This window comes from Trichoderma virens (assembly GCF_000170995.1).
Source record: "Trichoderma virens Gv29-8 chromosome Unknown TRIVIscaffold_4, whole genome shotgun sequence".
NCBI lineage: Eukaryota > Fungi > Ascomycota > Sordariomycetes > Hypocreales > Hypocreaceae > Trichoderma > Trichoderma virens.
In genome coordinates this window covers 751817-772479 of record NW_014013745.1, presented here as the reverse complement: position 1 = coordinate 772479, position 20663 = coordinate 751817, and the positions used below count along the sequence as shown (strand labels likewise).

The 20663-nt window shown below is 52.0% G+C and overlaps 6 protein-coding genes across 6 annotated transcripts; 3 read left to right on the top strand and 3 right to left on the bottom strand.

Annotated features, from left to right (window-relative positions):
* Positions 1–27: 27 nt before the first annotated feature.
* On the bottom strand, positions 28–1026 carry TRIVIDRAFT_30402 (uncharacterized protein; the record flags this gene model as incomplete). The annotated part of the gene is made up of 2 exons (XM_014103174.1): positions 28–208; positions 272–1026. 2 exons carry the CDS (start codon positions 1024–1026, stop codon positions 28–30), a joined length of 936 nt encoding a protein of 311 aa, XP_013958649.1.
* Positions 1027–2275: 1249 nt separating this feature from the next.
* Positions 2276–4328, top strand: TRIVIDRAFT_219895 (uncharacterized protein; the record flags this gene model as incomplete). The annotated part of the gene is made up of 9 exons (XM_014103173.1): positions 2276–2471; positions 2550–2770; positions 2919–2940; positions 3004–3056; positions 3136–3309; positions 3368–3576; positions 3641–3982; positions 4035–4242; positions 4305–4328. 9 exons carry the CDS (start codon positions 2276–2278, stop codon positions 4326–4328), a joined length of 1449 nt encoding a protein of 482 aa, XP_013958648.1.
* A 563-nt stretch (positions 4329–4891) lies between these two features.
* TRIVIDRAFT_168316 (uncharacterized protein) lies at positions 4892–6130 on the bottom strand (the record flags this gene model as incomplete). Its single annotated transcript, XM_014103172.1, has 3 exons — positions 4892–5390; positions 5445–5687; positions 5741–6130. The coding sequence occupies 3 exons, from the start codon at positions 6002–6004 to the stop codon at positions 5010–5012; spliced, it is 888 nt and encodes a 295-aa protein (XP_013958647.1).
* A 498-nt stretch (positions 6131–6628) lies between these two features.
* On the top strand, positions 6629–7647 carry TRIVIDRAFT_219893 (uncharacterized protein; the record flags this gene model as incomplete). The annotated part of the gene is made up of 2 exons (XM_014103171.1): positions 6629–6699; positions 6759–7647. 2 exons carry the CDS (start codon positions 6629–6631, stop codon positions 7645–7647), a joined length of 960 nt encoding a protein of 319 aa, XP_013958646.1.
* A 5840-nt stretch (positions 7648–13487) lies between these two features.
* TRIVIDRAFT_29820 (uncharacterized protein) lies at positions 13488–17048 on the top strand (the record flags this gene model as incomplete). Its single annotated transcript, XM_014103170.1, has 3 exons — positions 13488–14160; positions 14223–16523; positions 16582–17048. 3 exons carry the CDS (start codon positions 13488–13490, stop codon positions 17046–17048), a joined length of 3441 nt encoding a protein of 1146 aa, XP_013958645.1.
* An 850-nt stretch (positions 17049–17898) lies between these two features.
* On the bottom strand, positions 17899–20009 carry TRIVIDRAFT_29880 (uncharacterized protein; the record flags this gene model as incomplete). Its single annotated transcript, XM_014103169.1, has 3 exons — positions 17899–18458; positions 18519–19343; positions 19454–20009. The coding sequence occupies 3 exons, from the start codon at positions 20007–20009 to the stop codon at positions 17899–17901; spliced, it is 1941 nt and encodes a 646-aa protein (XP_013958644.1).
* Between the last annotated feature and the right edge of the window lie 654 nt (positions 20010–20663).

Below are 20663 nucleotides of genomic sequence, written 5' to 3'. Positions count from 1 at the left end.
GCAAGAATTATTAGGAAAAAATTGCTTTTAACCAGGAGGAAGCTGGCTGGCATCAACAACCTCGTCGGCATCTTTGATAATAGGCTCTTCGTTGTGCTTATGCAGGGGTGATCTAGGCAGGGCCATCAGACCAGTACGGGCAGACTCGAGAATTCCAAAGGGAGCAACGAGCTTCAAAAATGAATCGATTCTCGACGGCTTGGCAGAACTGTTATCAAGTCAGTAAAAAAGTACGATACTCCAAGGCGTTCCGAGGGTATGCAGGACTTACACTTCAACGATGCAGCTCGTAGTGCTAATATCCAACACCTTGCCTCCAAACTGGTGCGTGAAGTAGGTGATGTTCTTCAAGTGCTCGTGCTTGTGTCGGAGAGCCTCACTGGCAGCCAGCTTGATAGGGTGGAAGTCATTGGCCGACTCCTCGAGGGTGCGCTCAAGCCCGTTGCCAGGCTCGCCGTCTTGCTCGCCGTTGCTCACCTCGCGGTGGTGGGCCAGCAGCTCCTCAAAGTATTCGGGTCCAAGAATGTTGACCTTGGCAAGGAGCAGCTCACGCTGGACCAAGGCAGAATTGCTGTAGTCCAAGACAGCCCAGACAGGCACCAAATCTTCCAATTGACGTCTAGCCTGCTCGACAACGCCGTCCTGACCAGTCAGGACAATGGTCATGCGAGACAGGTCCTCCACCTCGGTGTTGCACACAACTAGTGAGTCAATGTTGAAGCCTCGAGCAGCGAGAATACCCGACAGACGAGACAGCACACCAGGCTCGTTCTGGACCAGACAGTTGAGGATGTGGCGCTTCGGAGGCGCCATGGACGGCGTGGGCGTCTCATACAGGATGTTGGAGACGGCAGCTTGAGCTGACCATGCCGGAGGAGCATCAGTGATGGGCAGAGGAGCCGAGCGGCGTCGCAGGGCCTTGTAGGCGATGGCAGAGGTTGAGCTGCTCGACGAGCTGTGTCGCACCGTCGTCCTCGCAACAGCGGCGAGGCGCAAAGACGCGCCCAACGGCCGAAGCGAAGCCATGCTGTAGCGATTACAGGGCAATCTCTGCAGGATAGCAAGTTCGGGCGATGGAGTTGATGACAGACTGGTCCGTGGTGTTGAGTCGATGGGGAAGGAGAGGAAGGGAAAGTCGAAAAGTTAGTGGCCTCGAAAGTTGGAGGCGCGCTCCGATAAACCGGAGGTTGACTGACGCAGCGGCTTAGCACGGATCAGGTCGGGCTGCGTTGTCGACTCCGGTACTTGTACTTTGCACGTGTAATTCATCTATGGACGCTACGATAATTCCCGTGGATGACTCCAGGCAAGGGACTTGCATATACGGTAGAGACACCTGCCGTCGCAGCTCTGCATTGCTGTGGCAATCCGTCGCAATGGTACCAATTGAAGGCAGATGCTGCCCCGCGTAATCTGTCCGTTCCCCGCGATCTGGATGGAAGAGTCAGATTCCGCCTCAATATTCATGGAAACACCGGATATTTTCATGATGATCTTTATCTGGTGTTCATCATCAGGTCTTTTCATCTACTATCCAATTGAGCATTTTGCAGCCCCATTGGCTTTCTGGGGGCTCTTGGTTCCGCAGTATTAGTCGGGCTTGTGATGGCCCCCATAGGAGCAGACGGCTGCCCTGCAGCCTCACGTAAGAGCGCCTGCTGGGTGACTACATACATTGCTACTTCAAATCCGTGGCTTGAATTCATCCTATGCCGTCCTTTGACATGCTACGACTCTTGGATTCGAGTGACACGTGCACTACTTCTGGATACATTCACCAACGACTCCCACTACACTGCACTTCCAGTACCCAGCTGTAACTTCCCTCACAGCAGGGCTCGCTCTGTGTTGGAGTGCCACTTTAGAGACCCTTGATCAGCAAAGCTCCGACACCGCAGCCTTCACGGCCATCTCACAGAGTGCTTTCCCCATGGGTTCAACTTTAACTCAGCCTGTATTACATAAGTCACATACATAGTAGCCGTCCCAAGCTCGCGAGTATATTTTTCCGATGCGGTCGCACGAGCCGCAGTGCCCACGAGGCTAACCACGCTGGGTTGTACAAGTACCCAAGTATCTTATCTGAAATTAAAACTGGTGCTATCCACGCACGTCGCGAGCTCTCGCGCCTTGCAGCCTTGCATCGCTCGACTGATTTTTTTAACCGCAATACGACACAACCCCGGCCGCACTGCAGCTTCCCGCAGCCTCTCAACCTAGCGGCCGAATCATAACCGCCATTGACCTGCAAACGGACTTCTTTGTGCGCGACACGATGGAGGACTCCGAGCGACGACCCAAGCGCTCCCGCTTCGACCAAACGGAGCCCGAGCCCAGGCGAGCATCGAGATTTGACCGGCGCTCTCGATCTCCACCCACGCGCCGCCACGAGGGGAGAGATCGCAGTCCCCTTTCCAAGGAGGAGAGTTCCGAGACAAAAAAGCCCCCGGTGGACGCCGCCGCGGCTGCTGGTACGTCCTGAGACCCCAATCCGCCGAGGCGCAAATGCGCGTGCCGTTGCGACTGCATCCAGCTAATCTTGTAAATAGCCGCTGCTGCTGCCAAGATCAACGCCCAGCTGCAAGCACGAAAGGCTCCTCAGCATGTTGACGTTCCCCCGATCAAGTCTGCAGGCGGACAGTCTGCCGAATCAGGCGACCATGAAATGAAGGCCGAGATGTATGTTGCTGATGGCGACTACATCCAAGACATCGAGGTCAACGACTTGCGAAATCGATACCTGTTGACCAAGGGCTCTACTCAGGAAATGGTAACCAACCCTCAAAACACTTTTGCACCGCTACGTTTGTCAGCTTAACATCCACGACACCACAGTCGAGGACACTAAAGTCACGAAACTGCCGGCTTGCAAATGCCCTCTCCCCCTTTCCGCTCTCGCTAACAAAATGTCGTGCTAGATCCGAAATGAAACTGGCGCCGGTATGCATTCATCCTTGACTAAACTAGAACGTAGAATGGCGGTGTTGACTTTGTATTTGCCAGATGTTACGACCCGTGGCAGCTACTACCCTAACAAGAGCATGGCGACCGCAGCGGTAAGACGACATGCCCTTGATTGCTACTCTGCTCAATGTTCATTTCTAACCCATTGCTTGCCTTAATGTCGGCAAATAGAACCCTCCTTTATATCTCCACATCACTAGTACATCCAAGGCTGGGCTTGAAGCTGCCGTGGAAAAAATCAACGATCTAATCAAGCAGGAGCTCCCTCAACTGGTCGACGAGCGGCGATTTCGACGTCGAGACCAGGAGCAGCAGCCGCAAGTTGAACGAGATGAATATGGACGAGTATGGGGTGCCCCGAAACTATTGATTACCCCCTTTTGCAGCTAACACTGTGCTCTAGCGCAAATGGCCCGAGGAGAAGATTCCCATCACCCTTGAGCCCGTTCATGGCTTCAATCTCCGTGCTCAGGTAGTCGGCCACGGTGGTGCCTATGTGAAGCATATCCAGCAAGAAACTGGGTGCCGTGTTCAGATCAAAGGCCGAGGCTCAGGCTACCTTGAGGCCTCCACTAACCATGAAAGCGATGAAGCCATGTTCCTCCACGTCACGTATGTACCCAAAAACGAAACCGTCTCTCTGTTTTGATTTGCCTTACTGACTTGATAATCGCAGCGGACCCGATCCAAATATGGTCACCAAGGCCAAGGAGCTCTGCGAGGACTTGATTGCAAACGTCAAGGAACAGTACGAGGAATTCAAGGCCCGGCCGCCTCGCTACAATAATGACCGTGGTGGATATGGCGATCATCACCACCGGGGATCCCACGACAGGTCGCATGGTGGCTCTCACAACAACTCATATTCTTCGTACAACAGATACAACTCGGATAGTGGTGCAACCAACAGCCCTGCCCCTGCAGCCAATGCCACTCCAAATGCCGCCGACTATGCCGCTCAATATGCTCAATATTACAACGGAGCTGATCCCTACGCTGCCTGGGGAGGATATGCTAAGTAAGTGAGCCCTCCCTGAAGCGAGTTCCCGCAAATGGCTAACGCTTTGCAGCTATGTCGCCTTGTATCAACAGTATTATGGAGGTCAGACTCAAGCACCAGGTCAGAGCTCACATGCTGCAGCCCCAGGTCAATCCGGTTCTCCGCCGCCGCCTCCTCCCCCTGCCGAAGCGGCTCCTCCCCCTCCCCCTCCCCCAAGCTCTGCACCACCCCCTCCACCACCATCTGGGCCGCCTCCTCCTGGCGGAAGCTTCAGCGCTGTAAGTACACTCATCTCCCGTCACCCCCAACCCCGGCACTAATTACTAACTAAACAATTTAGGTTCCACCTCCTCCTGGGCTTTAGGGGAATACGTCTCCATGACTGACATAAGAGCTTGCTACTCGTTTTGTTATGCTGACTTTGTATTATGCATGGTTGACAACAGGGGGCTACAGATCTCGTACACGAAAGGCTTGGGGGAAGCGCAGAACTGCTAGTTCAAACGCGCCGAACAAATTTCTTAGGTTTGGTAACAAGGATTTAACTGACAAGTCCAGCCAGAATTTGAATTTAGACATAATCCAGTGGTAGGGAGATGGTCTGAACGAGGCCATTATCTTCGTTGTTGATAACTATTGTGCAAACAGGAAAAGTGTTTGGTCTTGTGTGAGAAGTCTTGACTGCTGACAAGCACAGGTTGTAGACATCAACCAGGACCAGAGTAAATAGCAGTGGTTTTTACGAAATATGTTTGACGTGACGGGTCAAGTAGCAACCTTGATTGTATGAAGCTAAGCTCGATCCCATAGCTTATAGCAGATTATACGCGCTTGGCCTCTGTAGTTGATATAATTTTAGATGTGATGCGTACAGTGAAGGGTTGTAAATCCCCTAGTTGACTCTATCGGCAAACTGCTCGATCAAATGGCATCCGGATTCTATTGCCGTGTAAATTACTTCCTTGCAGGGCATTGTGATGCCATCCATGAAGGTAGTGACTGTACTATGTGAGTAGGGATCCGATTGATGTATACCTGCGACCTTCTATTTTGCTCCCCATTCTGCCCCAGTGAGCCATGCGGCTAGTTCTCGTATCGAGCGCACCCTTACAACGGCATGTTCTTTGAAAAGATCTTGGAGAGCCTGCGGTGGACAATCTTCTAGGCTAGCCACTTGAGTAGAAGCCCCCTCAACATCGAGTAGCACAGGATTCCACCCTGCATCGGTTGAGCCGACGACATCCTTGGCGTATTCATCACCGACATACACTTTCTGCCAGCTCTGCAAGTCGGCTTCAGAAGGAGTCTCTCCGTGTCGAGTGGTGATGATTCGAGACAGCATGAGCTCAGCGGCATTGAAAATCCGTGTGTCCGGCTTCTCAACACCAACATCGTATGACATACAATGAAAGTCAATGTCATATTGCTCCCCTGGAATCGCATCTATTTGTTCTTCTGAGCCGTACCGCGCTGGGCTAACATTGAGCCCAAAGGAAGAAAGGATGCTTGGAACCCGGTCGTCGGAATTGGTGACTACTCCAATGACAACCTTGTCGAAGCCATGCAGCGATTTCTGCTGTCGCAGTGCCCTTAACGCAGGGACAAGATCGCGCTGAGCTTCGTAGCCTTCGCTTGAAGAGAACCGGTGCATCAGCCTCGGCACCAGAGTAAGGGGGAGAGCCTCGTCGCTAGGGATGAGAGGCGTAAATGTCTTGTGAATCACCTAGCCAAATGTTAGAATGGGTTGTTTCAAAGAATAACATGGGTTTTGCTCGCATTTGTCCACCACTTTGTAGCGCCCAGTCCAGTTGCTTTGCCGTAATTGGGGTTCTGCTCCCTTTCCTCTTTGATGGCTGCCAATAACCGAGATGAAAGCTCATTGTCGCTAAACCCGGTGATGCCGCATTGTCGAGCCACTTCAGCGTATTGCTGGGCGACTGCGCCTTTGGGGCTGAATAATGTGCCGAATGCATCAAAGCACAGCAGTAGATTTGGCTTTGCCATTTTTAAAAAGGGCCTTGACGATGCGGAGGATATCATGGGCGCGATCTCGCCCCAATGAGCGAACGATACAGGAATGACAAGAGGAAGAACGACTCCCTTTTCGCTGAGCAAAGTACTAGACCTTTGCAATGAGTAACTTTTACACGAAAGATTTCATATCCGTAATTAGCACGCATAAATCATTGAATATGGAGAGGTGGAAGGAGAGAGGAAATCTCGCATGGCCGGCTATCGGAGGTTGGGGACGGAGGTTGGAGAGACACGACCTGCTGCTCAGGCACGCCACAACACTTCTAGGTATACGTTTTTGCTGGCCATTCTGCAACAATATTTGATAGCGCATATCAGGTAATGCATAAGGCAAATGTACCCAAAATAGCTTTCTTTGATGGTTTACGAGAGTCTACAAAGCGCAATGAAGAATCCAGATACAGAGGCTCCCAAGGTTTGCCCAGGTCCAACAGAGATGGTCGAAAGGTAATACGGAGGACCCCGCTGTAAGTTACGGACGCTAGAGTGCTAAGAATAGCGAGTTCGCTGCTTATCGATAAGGAGCTCAGCGCCAGCAGCGTCAAGGTGTCCCGCATCCTTGGTCGTCCGCCAACAATCTGACGTCCTAAACATTCATAAACCGGCCAGTAGAAAGCAACCAGAGGAGAAATGAGCCATCAAGCGTATCCTTCTCACGATCCTATAAAGGAGCCGCATTCGGTCTCTGTCAAAGTGCTCAGGTACGCATCAAACACTAGTCAATTGAGTGGATCGCTCCTCACCTAGGTCAATTATCCAGGCTCTCTCAGCCATCGCTCGTGACGCAGTATCCGATAGATCCTCCATTCTCTCCTCCCAACACCAAATCACAGCCAGCGCCCGCCTCACTTGCCTACTCTGGCTCCAATACGAACCCCGATCCTTTCCTACTCAGTCCGGTCCTCAACCTTCCGGTATCGTTCGGCTCAGCCTACGTGGGCGAAACGTTTAGCTGTACCCTCTGCGCCAACAACGATCTACCCCCCGATGCAGCAAAGCGCATACGCGATGTTCGTATCGAGGCTGAGATGAAGACCCCTGGCCTGGGAGGCACCCAGAAGCTCGAACTCGGGCCTGCGAACATGCACGGCGCGGCGGCCGCAGGAGGGGTAGATCTTGAGCCGGGAGGGACGCTGCAGAAGATTGTTGGCTTTGATTTAAAGGAGGAGGGCAACCATGTGCTGGCTGTGACGGTGAGCTACTCTGAGGCTACGGAGACGAGTGGGCGAACGCGGACGTTTAGAAAGCTATATCAATTTATATGCAAGGCGTCCTTGATCGTGCGGACTAAGGTAAGCAGTCTGAACACGGATGCCAGCAGCATCGGGAAATGGATTCTCGAGGCGCAGCTGGAGAACTGCAGCGAGGATGTGATACAGCTTGAAAAGGTGGTGCTGGACGCAGAGGAAGGCCTGGGCTATCACGACTGCAATTGGAGCTCCGACGGGGACAAGAAGCCGGTGTTGCACCCGGGCGAGATTGAGCAGGTTTGCTTCCTGGTGCAGGAGAAGGGTGCAGACAGCGGCCTGCGGCTGACGGCGGATGGAAGGATGATCTTTGGTGTCTTGGGCATTGGGTGGAGAGGCGAGATGGGATGTCGAGGGTTCTTGTCAACAGGCAAACTTGGTGCCCGTGTTCCCGTTCGATGAGAAGCGAGGAGAGTTGGAAGAGCTGTTCATTGATACAGAGGCGGGTTAAGGAAGCCGAGCCAATGACTACTACAGAGCGTTTGTCTAAACGCTCCAAATACGGACCAGACCAGCGTCAACTCGGCTACCGAACTTGAGTTGATAGTGCGGCTGGGCGAATGCATGGCGTTTCATAGACATGTACTAGAGCAAGGGGGGAAAGGCATCACGATACACGATTCACGATTCACGAAGGAGGGGGCCAAGCCACGGCCAAGCACAGGGGGATAGAAGCCCGATGGCCCGGTCTGACGGCCATCTGCCGTGCTGGGATTCGAGGACACCGGCTCACAGGAAGTCAAGAGCCGATGGGTTACAGAGCACAGCATATGCATCAATACGTGCCCGCTCTGATTTCGCACAAGTACGACTGTAATGGATGGATGTTGCATGAGTATCGCTCAGAATTTTGTACTACCATACCAGCAGAACGACGTATCCTGCAGATGTATAGGGGAGAATGTCAGATATCCCGTATACGGCGGTCTGGGGCGTAGGCGGCGGTGTTTACAGCAATAAATCTAGAGTATCTTTAAATAAATTTCACTTTTATAGGAGTTATTTTAAAAATAAATCGACCACGATTGCATGTATGCACACTCATGCAGCTTGACATCGTCAAGCAGGGTCTGTTATTACTGGCGTTTTCCGTGCCACTCCAACCCAACGCTAGCTGCCAACCTAAAACCACCTATTGATAATTTCAGGGATACACCTGCCAGTGTCCTCACCACGAGCCATCTATTAATAGGCAAGACGTCGTGTATGCAAGACTAGGTATGTGGCCCGATGCTGACGACGCATATCATACGAGTTCATACGAGTAAACAATGACGACCGCAAACCATTTTTTTGCCTGAGACTTCATGTGTACGAAGTAGTAGTATCACATCTCAGTCTTCTCCCCCTTGCAACATTTAAGGGGGTGAATAGTACCTTACAAGGAGAGGCTAGTAACACGATAGGTAGGTAGTAATGTATATGGAGTTCGGAGTATTTTCTACTGTTACTGGGTACGAATCATTGTCACAGCTGAGTTGAAGTCGATGGATGAGCATGGGGTGGAACTTCAGGATGGTAATCAGAAGAGTTTAATGAAGCCGGATGGGAGTCAGATGTCGATCTGGGGTCATAACAGAGAGCAATTGGTAGCGGCAGAGTAACAAGGAGTGACGATAGTTATTAGGGAGACTCGCAGAGTGAACCGGGAGCACCGTTCAGATCGGAGTGATAAGAAGCCGCCAATCGGGTATAAATGCGCCGAGTTGAAGAAGGCGATCGACAGAAATATTAAATGTGATCGGCGGTCGGCCGAATTTGGTCGGTTGAAGACTTTGACGTAGTAGCTGCTGAGAGGCGTGGCGTTACATGATTGCTTGATCCCTTGCCCACGTTGGTTGGATGAATCAGAGGGGCCGTTTGTATGCACAAGGACGAACATGTAGTTCCTCCTGGGGCAGCCTATATTAATCAGCAGATAGAAACAGTATGCTCGTTACTCCTCATGATGCCCCGAATCAAACTGGTAGTTGGACTCGCGTGCTGATAATCAAAGTGGCATCCGCAATGGCCCGTGATTGCAGTCCCCGTTGATAACATTTCGTGATCCAGGTTGATCACGTAGCAAGGATCAATTTGGGTTGAGCAGTCCAAGTGGGTGGCTGGCTAAGATCGTGACACATCATATGTGGGGTGTCCTGAAACGGCCTGCATCTGCTTTCTTCCAGTTGTCCTGTACCAATTTGAACAGGCAGGCTGCTGCATCTGCAAAGTAAGGCAATTTCCCGTCCTTGCACTCAAAAAGATTCCCAAATGTACTCGCAGACGGAAGCTGCAGAAGGTGGGCTGCAACATACCGCCGCCGCCTCTGCTCGGTCTGGAGTTCGTCAAGCCTCAGAGGGTCGGTGATGAGGATAACCAAGGGGGAAACAAGATTCGAGCGGCGAAGACGGAAAGACGGTTCAAGCCAAAAGCTAGCTATATCCAGTAATTTAGCCAGTTCAAGGAGAAAGGGGCCCTCCCTCATAGGTCAAAGTGCTCCGTATCCAACTCCAAATCCCACGGGTTACGGAGCATGGAGACGAATCTTGTCCCGTATACGAAGTCCTCCGCCCATATTAGTTCTCCTTAGTGCGAACTTGAGCAGCGCTTGCTTCCAAGGCCCGTGCTTCTGCTTCCCAGCTGGAGCCAACAACCTTGTCCAGGGGCTAGTTGGAGACCGCTAAAGTTGGACTTTGAGTTGATTGCTCCCATGTGCGTCCGAGTGCTTGGTGCTGTCGCTCGCGTGCGTGGCTGTACCTGCATCTCTGTGGCCACAGGAGGTCTCAGTCACGTAGGTACGGATATGTACTCGTAACTGATCAAGGCACTGGGTAGGTAGTAGCATTTGGTCAACTGGAGGCCTTTTGGTCTTTCCATGTACTTCGAGACAGTGCGCAAATATCGGGCACAGGGGGGAGCGCTGCCCACAGCCACGACGGCTGCAACGAAGAGCGATTGCGGTGAGAGCCCATCTCATTATCGATCAATCATAATACCGTACAAGTACGAAGTATTACAAGCACCCCCAGGAGTCATCAGCCGCCGCTAGAGGACAAGGTCGGCGAGGAGCAGCCAGTTGACGCGAGGCGCGCCTACCGCCCTAGACGTGCCAGGGGTATCCCTGATCCCTTGGGTTACTGGTTTTGGTGCCTGGTGGTTGCAACAGAAATTCCGGCTCGAATTCTGGAAGCTCGCCTGCATCTCTCGGAGGCACGGGGGAGGCAGCGTAGGGCGCGGGAAAAGATGATTGTGCTGTACCCAGTCCTCGTGCTTGTACGAGTATATACTCGTATTCTGCCGCTCGATTGATGTGGTCGTTCTGGCTCTTGTTCTAAGCTGGAGGCGGAGTAGTACTAGTAGTCTTCGGAGTGTCCACAGCAGCTTACTCCGTACTTGTACATGCGCATACATGAGGCATGCAAGTCATGGAGCATCGATTATGGAGCTCGAGATTGGCTCTCGGATCACCCTTTCAAGTCTGGGGGGCGACTGTACGGGAGGTTTGCTGCTTACCAGTCAACTAGTGTTTACGAGTACTGTGGCTGTAGACACACCTCCCGATAGCCGTCACTTCGTTGACCAGGGACTGCCCAACGACTGGCCGTCCGATTCTGTATTCAGTTCTGCAGCACACCCTTTTGAGGATTGCGCTTGGGGATTATTAGCATAATGCGCCAACTACTGACCTAGCAGCACCTCTAAATCGGCCTAGCACAAGCTACCCGACCTGGTGCTAAGCAAGGCAAGCAAGTATGGGCTTAGGGCCGGCAATGTTTCCGTTGCCTTGTGCGGGTGAAGAAAGATCAATGCCGGTTGTTTGTTTTGGGGCGGTTGGAGATGGTGGAAAAGCAAGAATGATGCTTGCCTCTTAGCGGCACCTCTACCTTGACCTCAACTGTAGGTTGTAGGGTGTCTCAGCAGGTGTTGGTACAGGGTACCGGATGCAGTGGTTGTTGGAGCAGAAACCTCGAGGTCCTGGGTGACTTGTAGTTTTGCTCATTCTTCTCCCTATGCCGCTCATGCATTATTAGCACACCTCCTCGGTGCCTGACTTGTACCCAAGGAAGATGTCCTGTAAATGTACTTTTGGGTACTTGCCTACAAGAAATGCCTGAAATTGGTCCGTACCTACCTAGGTAGAGGTAGGTAGTGGTTTGCGTTCATGAATGCTGGTGTCTGCTCCGAACCGGTAGGGTACCTAGGTAGCCTTCAACTTTTTGTGATCTCCTGCAACAGTATCAAGACATGAGATGAGAATGGACCTTGCGACGACAACACTTGTCTTAATGCCCCGATTTCCAAGGTACGCACTGTGAGTACGAGACAACGTCATCGCCTGCACCTGATGCAAAGACGGCCAGGCCGCGGCTGATTTGACTGACCAACAGGTCCGGAAGACGCTGCACGGAGACTGATTTGAATCCCTGCTTCCGCAGTCCGTGGAGGTTTGCCATCAGCACCAGTACGAATAACGGAGTTGGGAGTACTTGTACAGAAACGAACAGACCCCTACAAGCAACGGCCATCGGCCTCTCGTACAGGTATAGTAGGTACCTTTAACTAACCTGGCAGTGCCCAATTATAATGCTTACAAGTACGAGTATGTTTGCTTAATCCCTGTGGCTGCTCCATGCTATTTCTGCCGCTGCTTCTGCAAGATGCATGACCCGTGCGTGGAAGCCCAAACTACTACTAGTAGGTGAGCGAGGGCAGCGGAACGCGACCTGCAAGCATTCCATTTGTAGTGGTACATGAACACTTTGCACGCAAGTACCGTTTTATCAAGCCGGGCTGGAGTTTGGTGCCATGGACGCAGCCATGATGCCTTTCCAGTGCAGTCTCTTGTACTTGTCGCCGATGTAGAAACTACCTAGTACCTACATGTACCGCAGAGCCGTCCATTCCCATAGGCAGGGCGTTGGCTGCCATCAACACTGTACGGCTCGACGGGGTGGCTTGCTTCCGCAACTCACACGCTACTGCTAGTACCTGGTACCTTACAGGTTTGGCCATTTTAGTACCATTTTGATCCAGTTCCCTAACTGTACCTGTACCTTAGTCCGGACCCCTGCAAGCCTGGTGCCTTCAATTACAATTACAGGTGCTTGAAGAATCTCGTCGTTTGGGATCATGGAAAGGATGGCAGCCATTGATGCAGCTAAAGCCCGCGATATCCAGTCGCAGCCATGCCATTGGCTCTGGCTTGAAACGGGTGGGATGCGATATTAATAGGCAACTGGGCAGAACACAGCCATAACGAAGGGAGCTTGAAAAGTTCTGCTGTTGATTGATGGCTTGCACGGGGCAGTTGCTGCACTGCACTGGACACAGGGCAAGGTAGCGGTACCTGCAATTCCCTGGGCTGCACCTTTTTTCGCTTGTCGATGGCTGCAACAAGCGCCGGCGCAGATCGGTGCCAAACCGGCTGGCGCCCCCAAACTCCCCCAGCCCAGTCCCTACAAGCCCACTGTAAGGTAGTGCCTGTACCCGTCCCCGTACCTGTACCTGTGCTCCGTAGCGTAGCCAAGCCGGGGGGCTCTGCGCGACCCTTTTCCTCCCCTTTCGACCACCTTAATCCCCTCGTGTCTTCGCTGTTCGCATTCCGCAGTCCGCTCTCTGCACCGCGCACTGTTCCAGCAGGTCCTTCTGTTGCGCTGCGAATGCATTCGTTCGCCGGGTCGACCAGAGCTGGCAATCCAGTGCTGAGCTGTGGCGTTTGAATCGCTTGCCGGACCAGGAGCATCCTGGAAAAGAATCGAGGTCGAGGCATCGAGCTCAGCAGCACCAAAGGGGCTCACGAAACTCCCCCTCCCACGGCGCCTTTTTCCCCCAGTCCAATTTCACGACAATTCTTCTCAAGACCGACTTCGCCCTTTTGCCATTTCCCTTCTCCCTGGAATACGCTATACAATCACTAGAAATAGGAGGCAGCGTCCTTGCCTGTGTCTTGGTGCGTAGCTGTTTCACAGCCTCTGGTGGCGACGGCAGCGATGCCACCTACCGTCAAACAGGCTCCATGCCCCTGTCCTGCGTGCCCCTACTGACATTCTTGCAGCATCCAACGTGCCACACGCCGTTCACCGACTGCACGTTCCTTGGCCGAGACGAAAAGAAAGAAGGAGAACACAATATTGGGCGTTGGCACAGGAGACGAAGATAAACCAAGCCAAAGTGCAAGGCCACTGAGGGGCTGCAACTGCACATTTGTTGAAGCAGCAATCGCCGTGTCTGACGGTAAGGGGTTGAACTATTGACATGACATGGAGGGCTCATCGACTCCCCTGGCGGAATACTTCTGGATCGCCGGCATAGAGGCGGTGGTTTACGATGAGTCCTTGCCGCCAGTAACCCATTCCACCGAGACGACTACCATCGTCGAGGATGGAGAGCCCGAGGACGAGGAAGACGCTGCTAGCAACCATACTAAGCCAGGCGCCGCTCGCCACTCTCGCCAGAATTCTGCCAACCGTTTCTCCAAGCTCTCTCTGGACGGCCGAAATTCCGTTCAGACCATCGAGGAGGATGATGGCAACACAAGAAGCAACAGGAGCAGTGCCACTATCAAAGCCAAGCCAGCCATTGGCAATGGCAACGGCATCCCTAATGGCGATGGCATCAGCAATGGCGGTTCGATGGGCGAATTTTTCAGCCTTATGGGAGACTTTGATTTCGACAAGGCGCTTCTGAAATTCGCCGCAGAGAGGGAGAACTTCCTCGAGGATCTTTCCTTCAGTGCTGGCGCGAAAACACAGGCACGGCAGCCCATGGTAAACCCTCGAGCCGAGCGCATTCGCGCCGACGAGGCTGAACCCAGTGGAAGGGTCAGCCCCCTGAGGAGCATTAAGGGTAGCATCCGCCGCAAGATCAGCTTTAGGGATATGAACAGCCTGCGGAAGCAGCCCAGTGTTGCCAGACCCATGTCACAAAGAGCTCGTGAGTGTCCTTTCCCATCTCTTCTCCTTGTGAATGCCGTATCTAACTGGACCTTGTCATAGCTTCAATACGGACCACGAGACGTCTTAGTAACTACAACTCTGTGATCCCTCCCCCCGAGCCTTTGAATACCGATCCCGATATGCATCCCCTCAAGAGACGATTCGAGCCTATGCTCCTGGATCGGTACCCGCCCAAGACTGCGACTGACGAAGTCGCTCGACGAGGGAAATTTCCCGACTATGTGCCCATGTTCGCATTCCCCAATGATGTTCAGATTGTCTCGTCCGATGATCGGCCGAGATCGACCTGGCATGGCTTCACAATGACATCCGACGACAATTCCAAGTTGTATGGCATTACACTCATTGTGTGGACAGCACTCCCTGCCGATGTGGCAGAGGTTGTGGAGAATAAATGTGAGGACTGGCGACAGAGTCACATGTCTGAGGAGGAGCGAGAGCTGGCCGCAAGCCTGGGAGTGCGCCTCGCCCACGAGCGATCGCATTTGTCGCAACTCTTGTCTAAGCTTGGAACAATTCCCTCAGGTACCTCAGCCCGCGATAAACTCGAGGATGAGATTGGCACTGTCGAGGAAAAGATTACCCTCATGACAGATATGCTTAGGCCCCTGAGACATGGTGCAGCCTCTAGAATCGAGGGCCTTACAACTGGCGAGACTGGGCTCTGGGCTCCACGTGCGTATGGTATTCTGGGCAGAGACCCTGCAAACATGGCATTCTGGAAAGAATGGCTCAAGGCGATTGTTGTTCCCATGACCGATGGCGCCGTCCTCAGGATCCCCCAAAGCTCTCCCAAAGTTGGTCGATGGCAGCCTTTGGAGCAATATGTTGTCAATCTGTGTACAGAGGCATTTAGCCCCTTGGGCTCCAAGACTCAGGTCGAGATTGGCGTACGGGAACTGCGCCTCTTCTCCCGCAAGGAGGCGGCCAACGAGATTCCCGGCTCCAGAACCATTGATATATACGCTCTATTCAGATGTCTCTCTCTTGAGAACATCGTCGCTCTGTTTGAATACGCCATGTCCGAATCTCGCATCATCTTCCTCTCCTCTCACACTAGCATGCTGCACCTGGCCTGCCATGCTCTCGCAAGCCTTCTATACCCTCTAAAGTGGGCAAGCATATTTATCCCCATCCTGCCCGCTAGGTTGATTTCTGCTCTTGACGCGCCTTGCCCATATATCGTTGGCGTTGAGCGCCGTTATGAGCGAATCGATCTCCCTGATGATGACTATGTCCTGGTCGATCTCGACAAGGACACTATCGATGCTACGTCGCAGCCCAATCGCTTACCACGACAACATCGTAGGAAGCTGATGTCTTTGCTGCAGGTTGCGGCTCCGCACAAGCTTCGATATGGTGTTACCACAGGACCTCCACCTTACGCAATGGAGGCCTTCCCGTACGATTCCTTCTCGTCGGAAAACGCATCTCTGTTCACAAGTGTTGCTCCGCCGTCAACTCTCGGCAAATGGGTGTCTCAGAATTCCTCTAGCTTCGCGGATCCTGACCCCCAGAATGAGCTGCTCCCCCCTGTCTTTAATGGATTTTCTCTGTCATTGGTTGATAATGGCAAATCCGATCGACCAGGGACTAGCAAATCGAATCAGACTAGTCCTCAATCCTCCGTATCCCCAGTATCCATGAAATTCCCTCCCATGCCATCCACTCCGGTCTCACGCAGTGATTCGGGTTTCGCTTTGACTGCGACACTAAGGGAGAAGCGATCTGGGCATTTTGGAGAAGACAAGGGCCGACGAAGCTCATCCTTCGGCGTCGACAAATACCAGCCCGTCCACCGGCCAAGCCTCCCCTTCCTCAACGGCCACCAGACAAACCTATCCATCTCGACTTTGGATTCTCAGTCATCTCTTGGAGGAGGCTATGCTCCATCAACGTATGCGGCTTCGACTCTGGCGGCCTCGACTATCATGCCCAACATGCAGATTCAACCTGTCAGTAACACTGATACCACGGTCTGGGTGGAGGGGCACTGCTTCAACTGGAACCCCAAGGACACGACATCGGTCTGCACCATCTGCGAAGAGAGATCTGAAGGTGATGGATTCTACAAGTGCGGCGCCTGCAAGACTGTGGCTCACGGTAGATGCCTGGGCTTCGTATCCCTGGTTTGTACCGAGGCTTTCCACGCCGACCGTGTCCGAGCGGCGTTTGTGCGATGCCTCGCCAGCTTGTTGTATACATACCGCAAATATCTGGGCAAGCCCTCAAAGCAGCAGAAGAATAGTGGCCAGCTGTATGCCTTTGACATGGATGGGTTCATCAAGAGTCTCCCTTACGATCAGCAGGAGTATGTGACGATGATGCGGGAGACGCAAGGTATGTTTTCGTTTTACTTCACATGTTCATCGCGGCTGCTAATTACCTTTTTCTACAGCATTCAATGAATTTATCCATGACAGAGAAATCAAGCTTGGCTCTGAGCCCGAAATCCGACTCTTTGACGAGATCATTATGGCCAAGAAGGCCCGTGGACGCACCGGCCTGCCTTCAAGCTTGTCCCGGCTGTCTACGCTTCGTGGAAACGGCAGTACCAACTCATGGGGGCTCTCGCCGTCTAGCCGTAGCGGCACCAGCGGCACCAGCAGCGGCGCAAACGGCAAGATTCCCCCTTATCTTAGCGATACTTCAGAGCACATATGGCGCACGGCCTCTGTGCCTCTACCCAAGGGCAACTTCCCCGGCGAATATAACAGCATCGTGACCCGGATGCCAGCTCGCCTCGACAGGTCGCTCATGCGTGAGCCTCGCACCATCCAGGGGGTCCCCCGTGTCGAGCCGCGTGGCCCGAGGGGAGTTGCTCGAAAGCAAGTTCCGAACATGCTGGGCGGAACACCTCCATGAGAAACCCCTTTTCTAGGCTTTTTTTTTTTAAAAAAGTGACAGAAGAGTGGACGAACTTTGCATTGAAAAGGAGAGAGAGTGTGTGTGAAAAAAAGGCGATGTGGATGAAAGCAAGATAAAGTTCAAATGTATAATAAAATCAATACGCATCGATGTAATCTATTTGTCGAAAGTCGCAACATACTCGCGGATGGGAGGGGGAGGGGGGAGGGTGGAAACCAAGAGAGATACATTTTTTTTTTCTTTTCTTATTGTAAAAAAAAAGAAACAACGGGCATGCATGGAATTTTTCATACTAGGTGAAGGAGAGGCATACGATGGCATATAAAAAAAACCAAATTTTGTTTTGGTTTTTGAAACTGGTTTGACCTAAACGGGACGGGACGCTCGTGTTTTTTATTTTAGAACAAACAATTTTTTTTTCTGGCAAGGGAGCTCTTTGTTAATTGGACTATTTCGATTCTTCGTTCTTCTTAATCTTGATTCATGTATTTGTGTTGTGTTTGTCTCTGCACTCAACTTGCTTACCTTCTGATATTTAGCTATAGATAGATCATGCTGTGGAATAGAAAATGGGGAGAATTGATTCCGTCGCTCAAGAGAAGATAAATCGTATAGACAGTAGCGAAATTAGCTGAATCATAATAGCTAAATAGATACAAGAACAGTCGGCCAGAATGCTATTCACCGCATCTGACTGGAAGAGAGCTCAGGGTTCAAGTCCAAAACAATGTAGAGTCCTTCTCCCAAACTCTGAAAACACAACTCTCCGCGCGTGCCTATGGACAATCTGGTAAAAGTACGTGGCTCAACAAGCAACAAGCTACAACTTGACGTATTTGGACACCCTTCATTTCCCCACCTTGACAACATCCGTATTGACATCCTCCCAGCCGACATTCTTCAGAATCTGACTCACCTGGCTTTGGTAGCTTAGATGGCCTCGGGGAAGGCTGCGCACTCTGTAGTTTTCGACACCATCTGCCCCCTGTATCTCCTGCAAGCCAGCGACACCGAATTGGATATTAGAGGTGCGATATACGAACCCCAGTATATAGTCGTGCTCTGAGTAGACGTTGATCAAGCGACCGCACACAACGCTCTTGAGCGTCAACCACACTCGACTTTCCGAGGGTGCTGGGGTACCCATCAAGATGACAGAGTCGACGATGCCAAACTGCCGGCGCTCTGCTAACACCATGAGACAAGCGTATATGGCTCGGGCCCCAAGGCTGTATCCAACTAACGAAACTGGCCGGTCTCCCTGGAACTTTTGTCGCATGATGGCATCAGCAAGAACAGCACCGGCTTTCTCCGCTCTTACCATTCCGACACTCCAAGGATTGTCCATAATCTTGCTTATCTTGAGCAGCGCAACTGGCCAGATGGATTCAATGAGGCTTGAGAAGACTATGCAATAAAGTCAATATGGGGGATTTTGCTCCGATAAATCAGACCAATTCCACTTACTTGTGCGAGCTTTAATCTCCGCTTGTCCACTGCTCCAAGCACTACTCTTTATGACAGTCTCAAGTGAGGTACCAAGGTTTGTAAGGGCTGCAACTTCCCATCGTGTGGCAAAAGACTCCGTGAGGTGGCCCAGACAACGCCAATTCTTTGCAACGTCTTCATCTTCGAGAAGAAATCCGCTTAGAGCAATCGTAAGGCAGAGTCTACGGGACTCCGCCGGGATCTCTCGGGCATCGCGATATTCAGATCCTTCCACACCGTGGATAGGGATGAATGCAAAATCTTGAATCTCGCGAGCAAAGCTTTCCATCATCTTGGCCGTTGGCTTCGAAGAATTTATACCGAAAAGGCCACCTATTACAACTGCATTCTCTGCCATTGTGCCCAAAAGGTTTGCAGCGGCATATAAAGTGAGACCATGGCCCTCATGTGCGGTACCGATACCGACGCCAATAAGAGGAGCAGCCAGCTTTCCCGAATTGCCCCCTAATCCAACTTTCCAGCGCCGTGCGCTCTTTGATTCTTCGGACTTTTGGTTGATAGCATCCTCAGGCGAAAGATCAAGAGCGGTCTTGGCCAATCCTTGAGCAAGGCGCAGTTCTTCCTCTCGATACACCTTGGATGGGAGGTTCAACGAAGTTGTGAGGCAGAGGAGGAGTTGTCTCGAATTCGCTGTGTACTCTTGCATAGATAGCATGATTAAGAAGACGATATGCAACAACAATTTGCGCTTGTCTATATCGAGGGTCCATAGGGTATTCGGAATGGGAGGATAGCGAGCGGCCAAACCACGATCTACGTAGTTTGAGGGCGCGCGTGGCGGTCCTACCAGATCGTTAGCTTGTGAGGGCCTTCATATGGAAATGAAAATTATCAAGACTGCTCCTCGTGCATAGCTGAAGAGCAAAGAAGAAGCTGAGAGGGATTCATCAAACCTGTTGCTAGAGTAAGGGGGCGTGTTATTCCCCCACCACGACCAACTCCTCCTCCGCCTCGACCGCGAGGTGCTCCTCTCAGTCCACGTCCCCGACCACGAGCGCTTCCCTGAGGGCACTGTTGATCATTGACAGCGATATCTCGAACTCGTTGCAAAACGGTGGTTTGCCATTTACGAAAGAAGATCATTGCCTCCTTTTTCAACTCGCGTAGTTGCGGGGTCATGACTTCCTTTTCTTCCTTTTCGATGATTTCTCGAGCGTTGTCATATGTATTTGGCGGATTAATATGTCTCATTCCCATCATAGAATGGGATGCCGGCTTAGTCGGTTTGTGATGTAACAGGGGGAGCAAAAGCCAGTTGTGATGGCCATGGTCGCTTTGAATTGGGGTAACGGGAGGAGAGTCGAAGATGTTACTAATATCTCTCGCCATTCTCTCCGTAATGGCATTGACCAGAGTAGCCAAGTCGTTCTTCTCGGCTACCGAGATAATGCCAGTCAAGTCAACTGGGCGGCGTTGGCTATGACTGCTGCCTCCGCGTCCCCTGGCCATGGTCAACGTTTTGGCTTGTCTGCACAAGACCTTTCCTCAGGAGAATCAAGTGCCCCGCCGTAGTGAGAGGCAGTATCTAAATATTGAGATCGATCTTGAGAAATTGGACCTTCCAGAGGCCCGTATTTCGAGTGACGAAGGTCTGAGAGGTGGGATGTTGACGTCTGGCAAGCAAACTCCTGAGTAGTTGAGTAGTGGATGTCGAAGTTCGGGGCAACTGCCACTGAGGATGATCGGACAAAATATTGCGTCGTGACGACGTGAAACTAGCGATCAACGAGGTCGAGTTCTGCGAGAGGCGATGAGGCTGTCATGTGTTTGAAGAAATAGCTGGCATATCAACCTCGTGATAAAGGAAGGGGGAACGAGGTTGGAAGGTTTGGCAAGTTACGAGAAGAATAGTAGAGAGAGAAGAGAAAAAAGAGGAATAGAAAGGTGAAACAAACAGAATCTGAGGATAAGGTGAACCGAAATGGCACTGGTGGGAAAGAACGCTGGTGAATTGAGGACAGGTTGGCTGCCAGGTGGCTGCCAGTCGTTGCTTCCGAAACGGAGGGCAGGAGCAGATTCATGCATGCAAGACATGGAGGGAAGGAGCAGCAAGGAGGAGAGAGAATGGGAAGGAGGTAGAGGCACAAAGGAAAAAGGAATGAG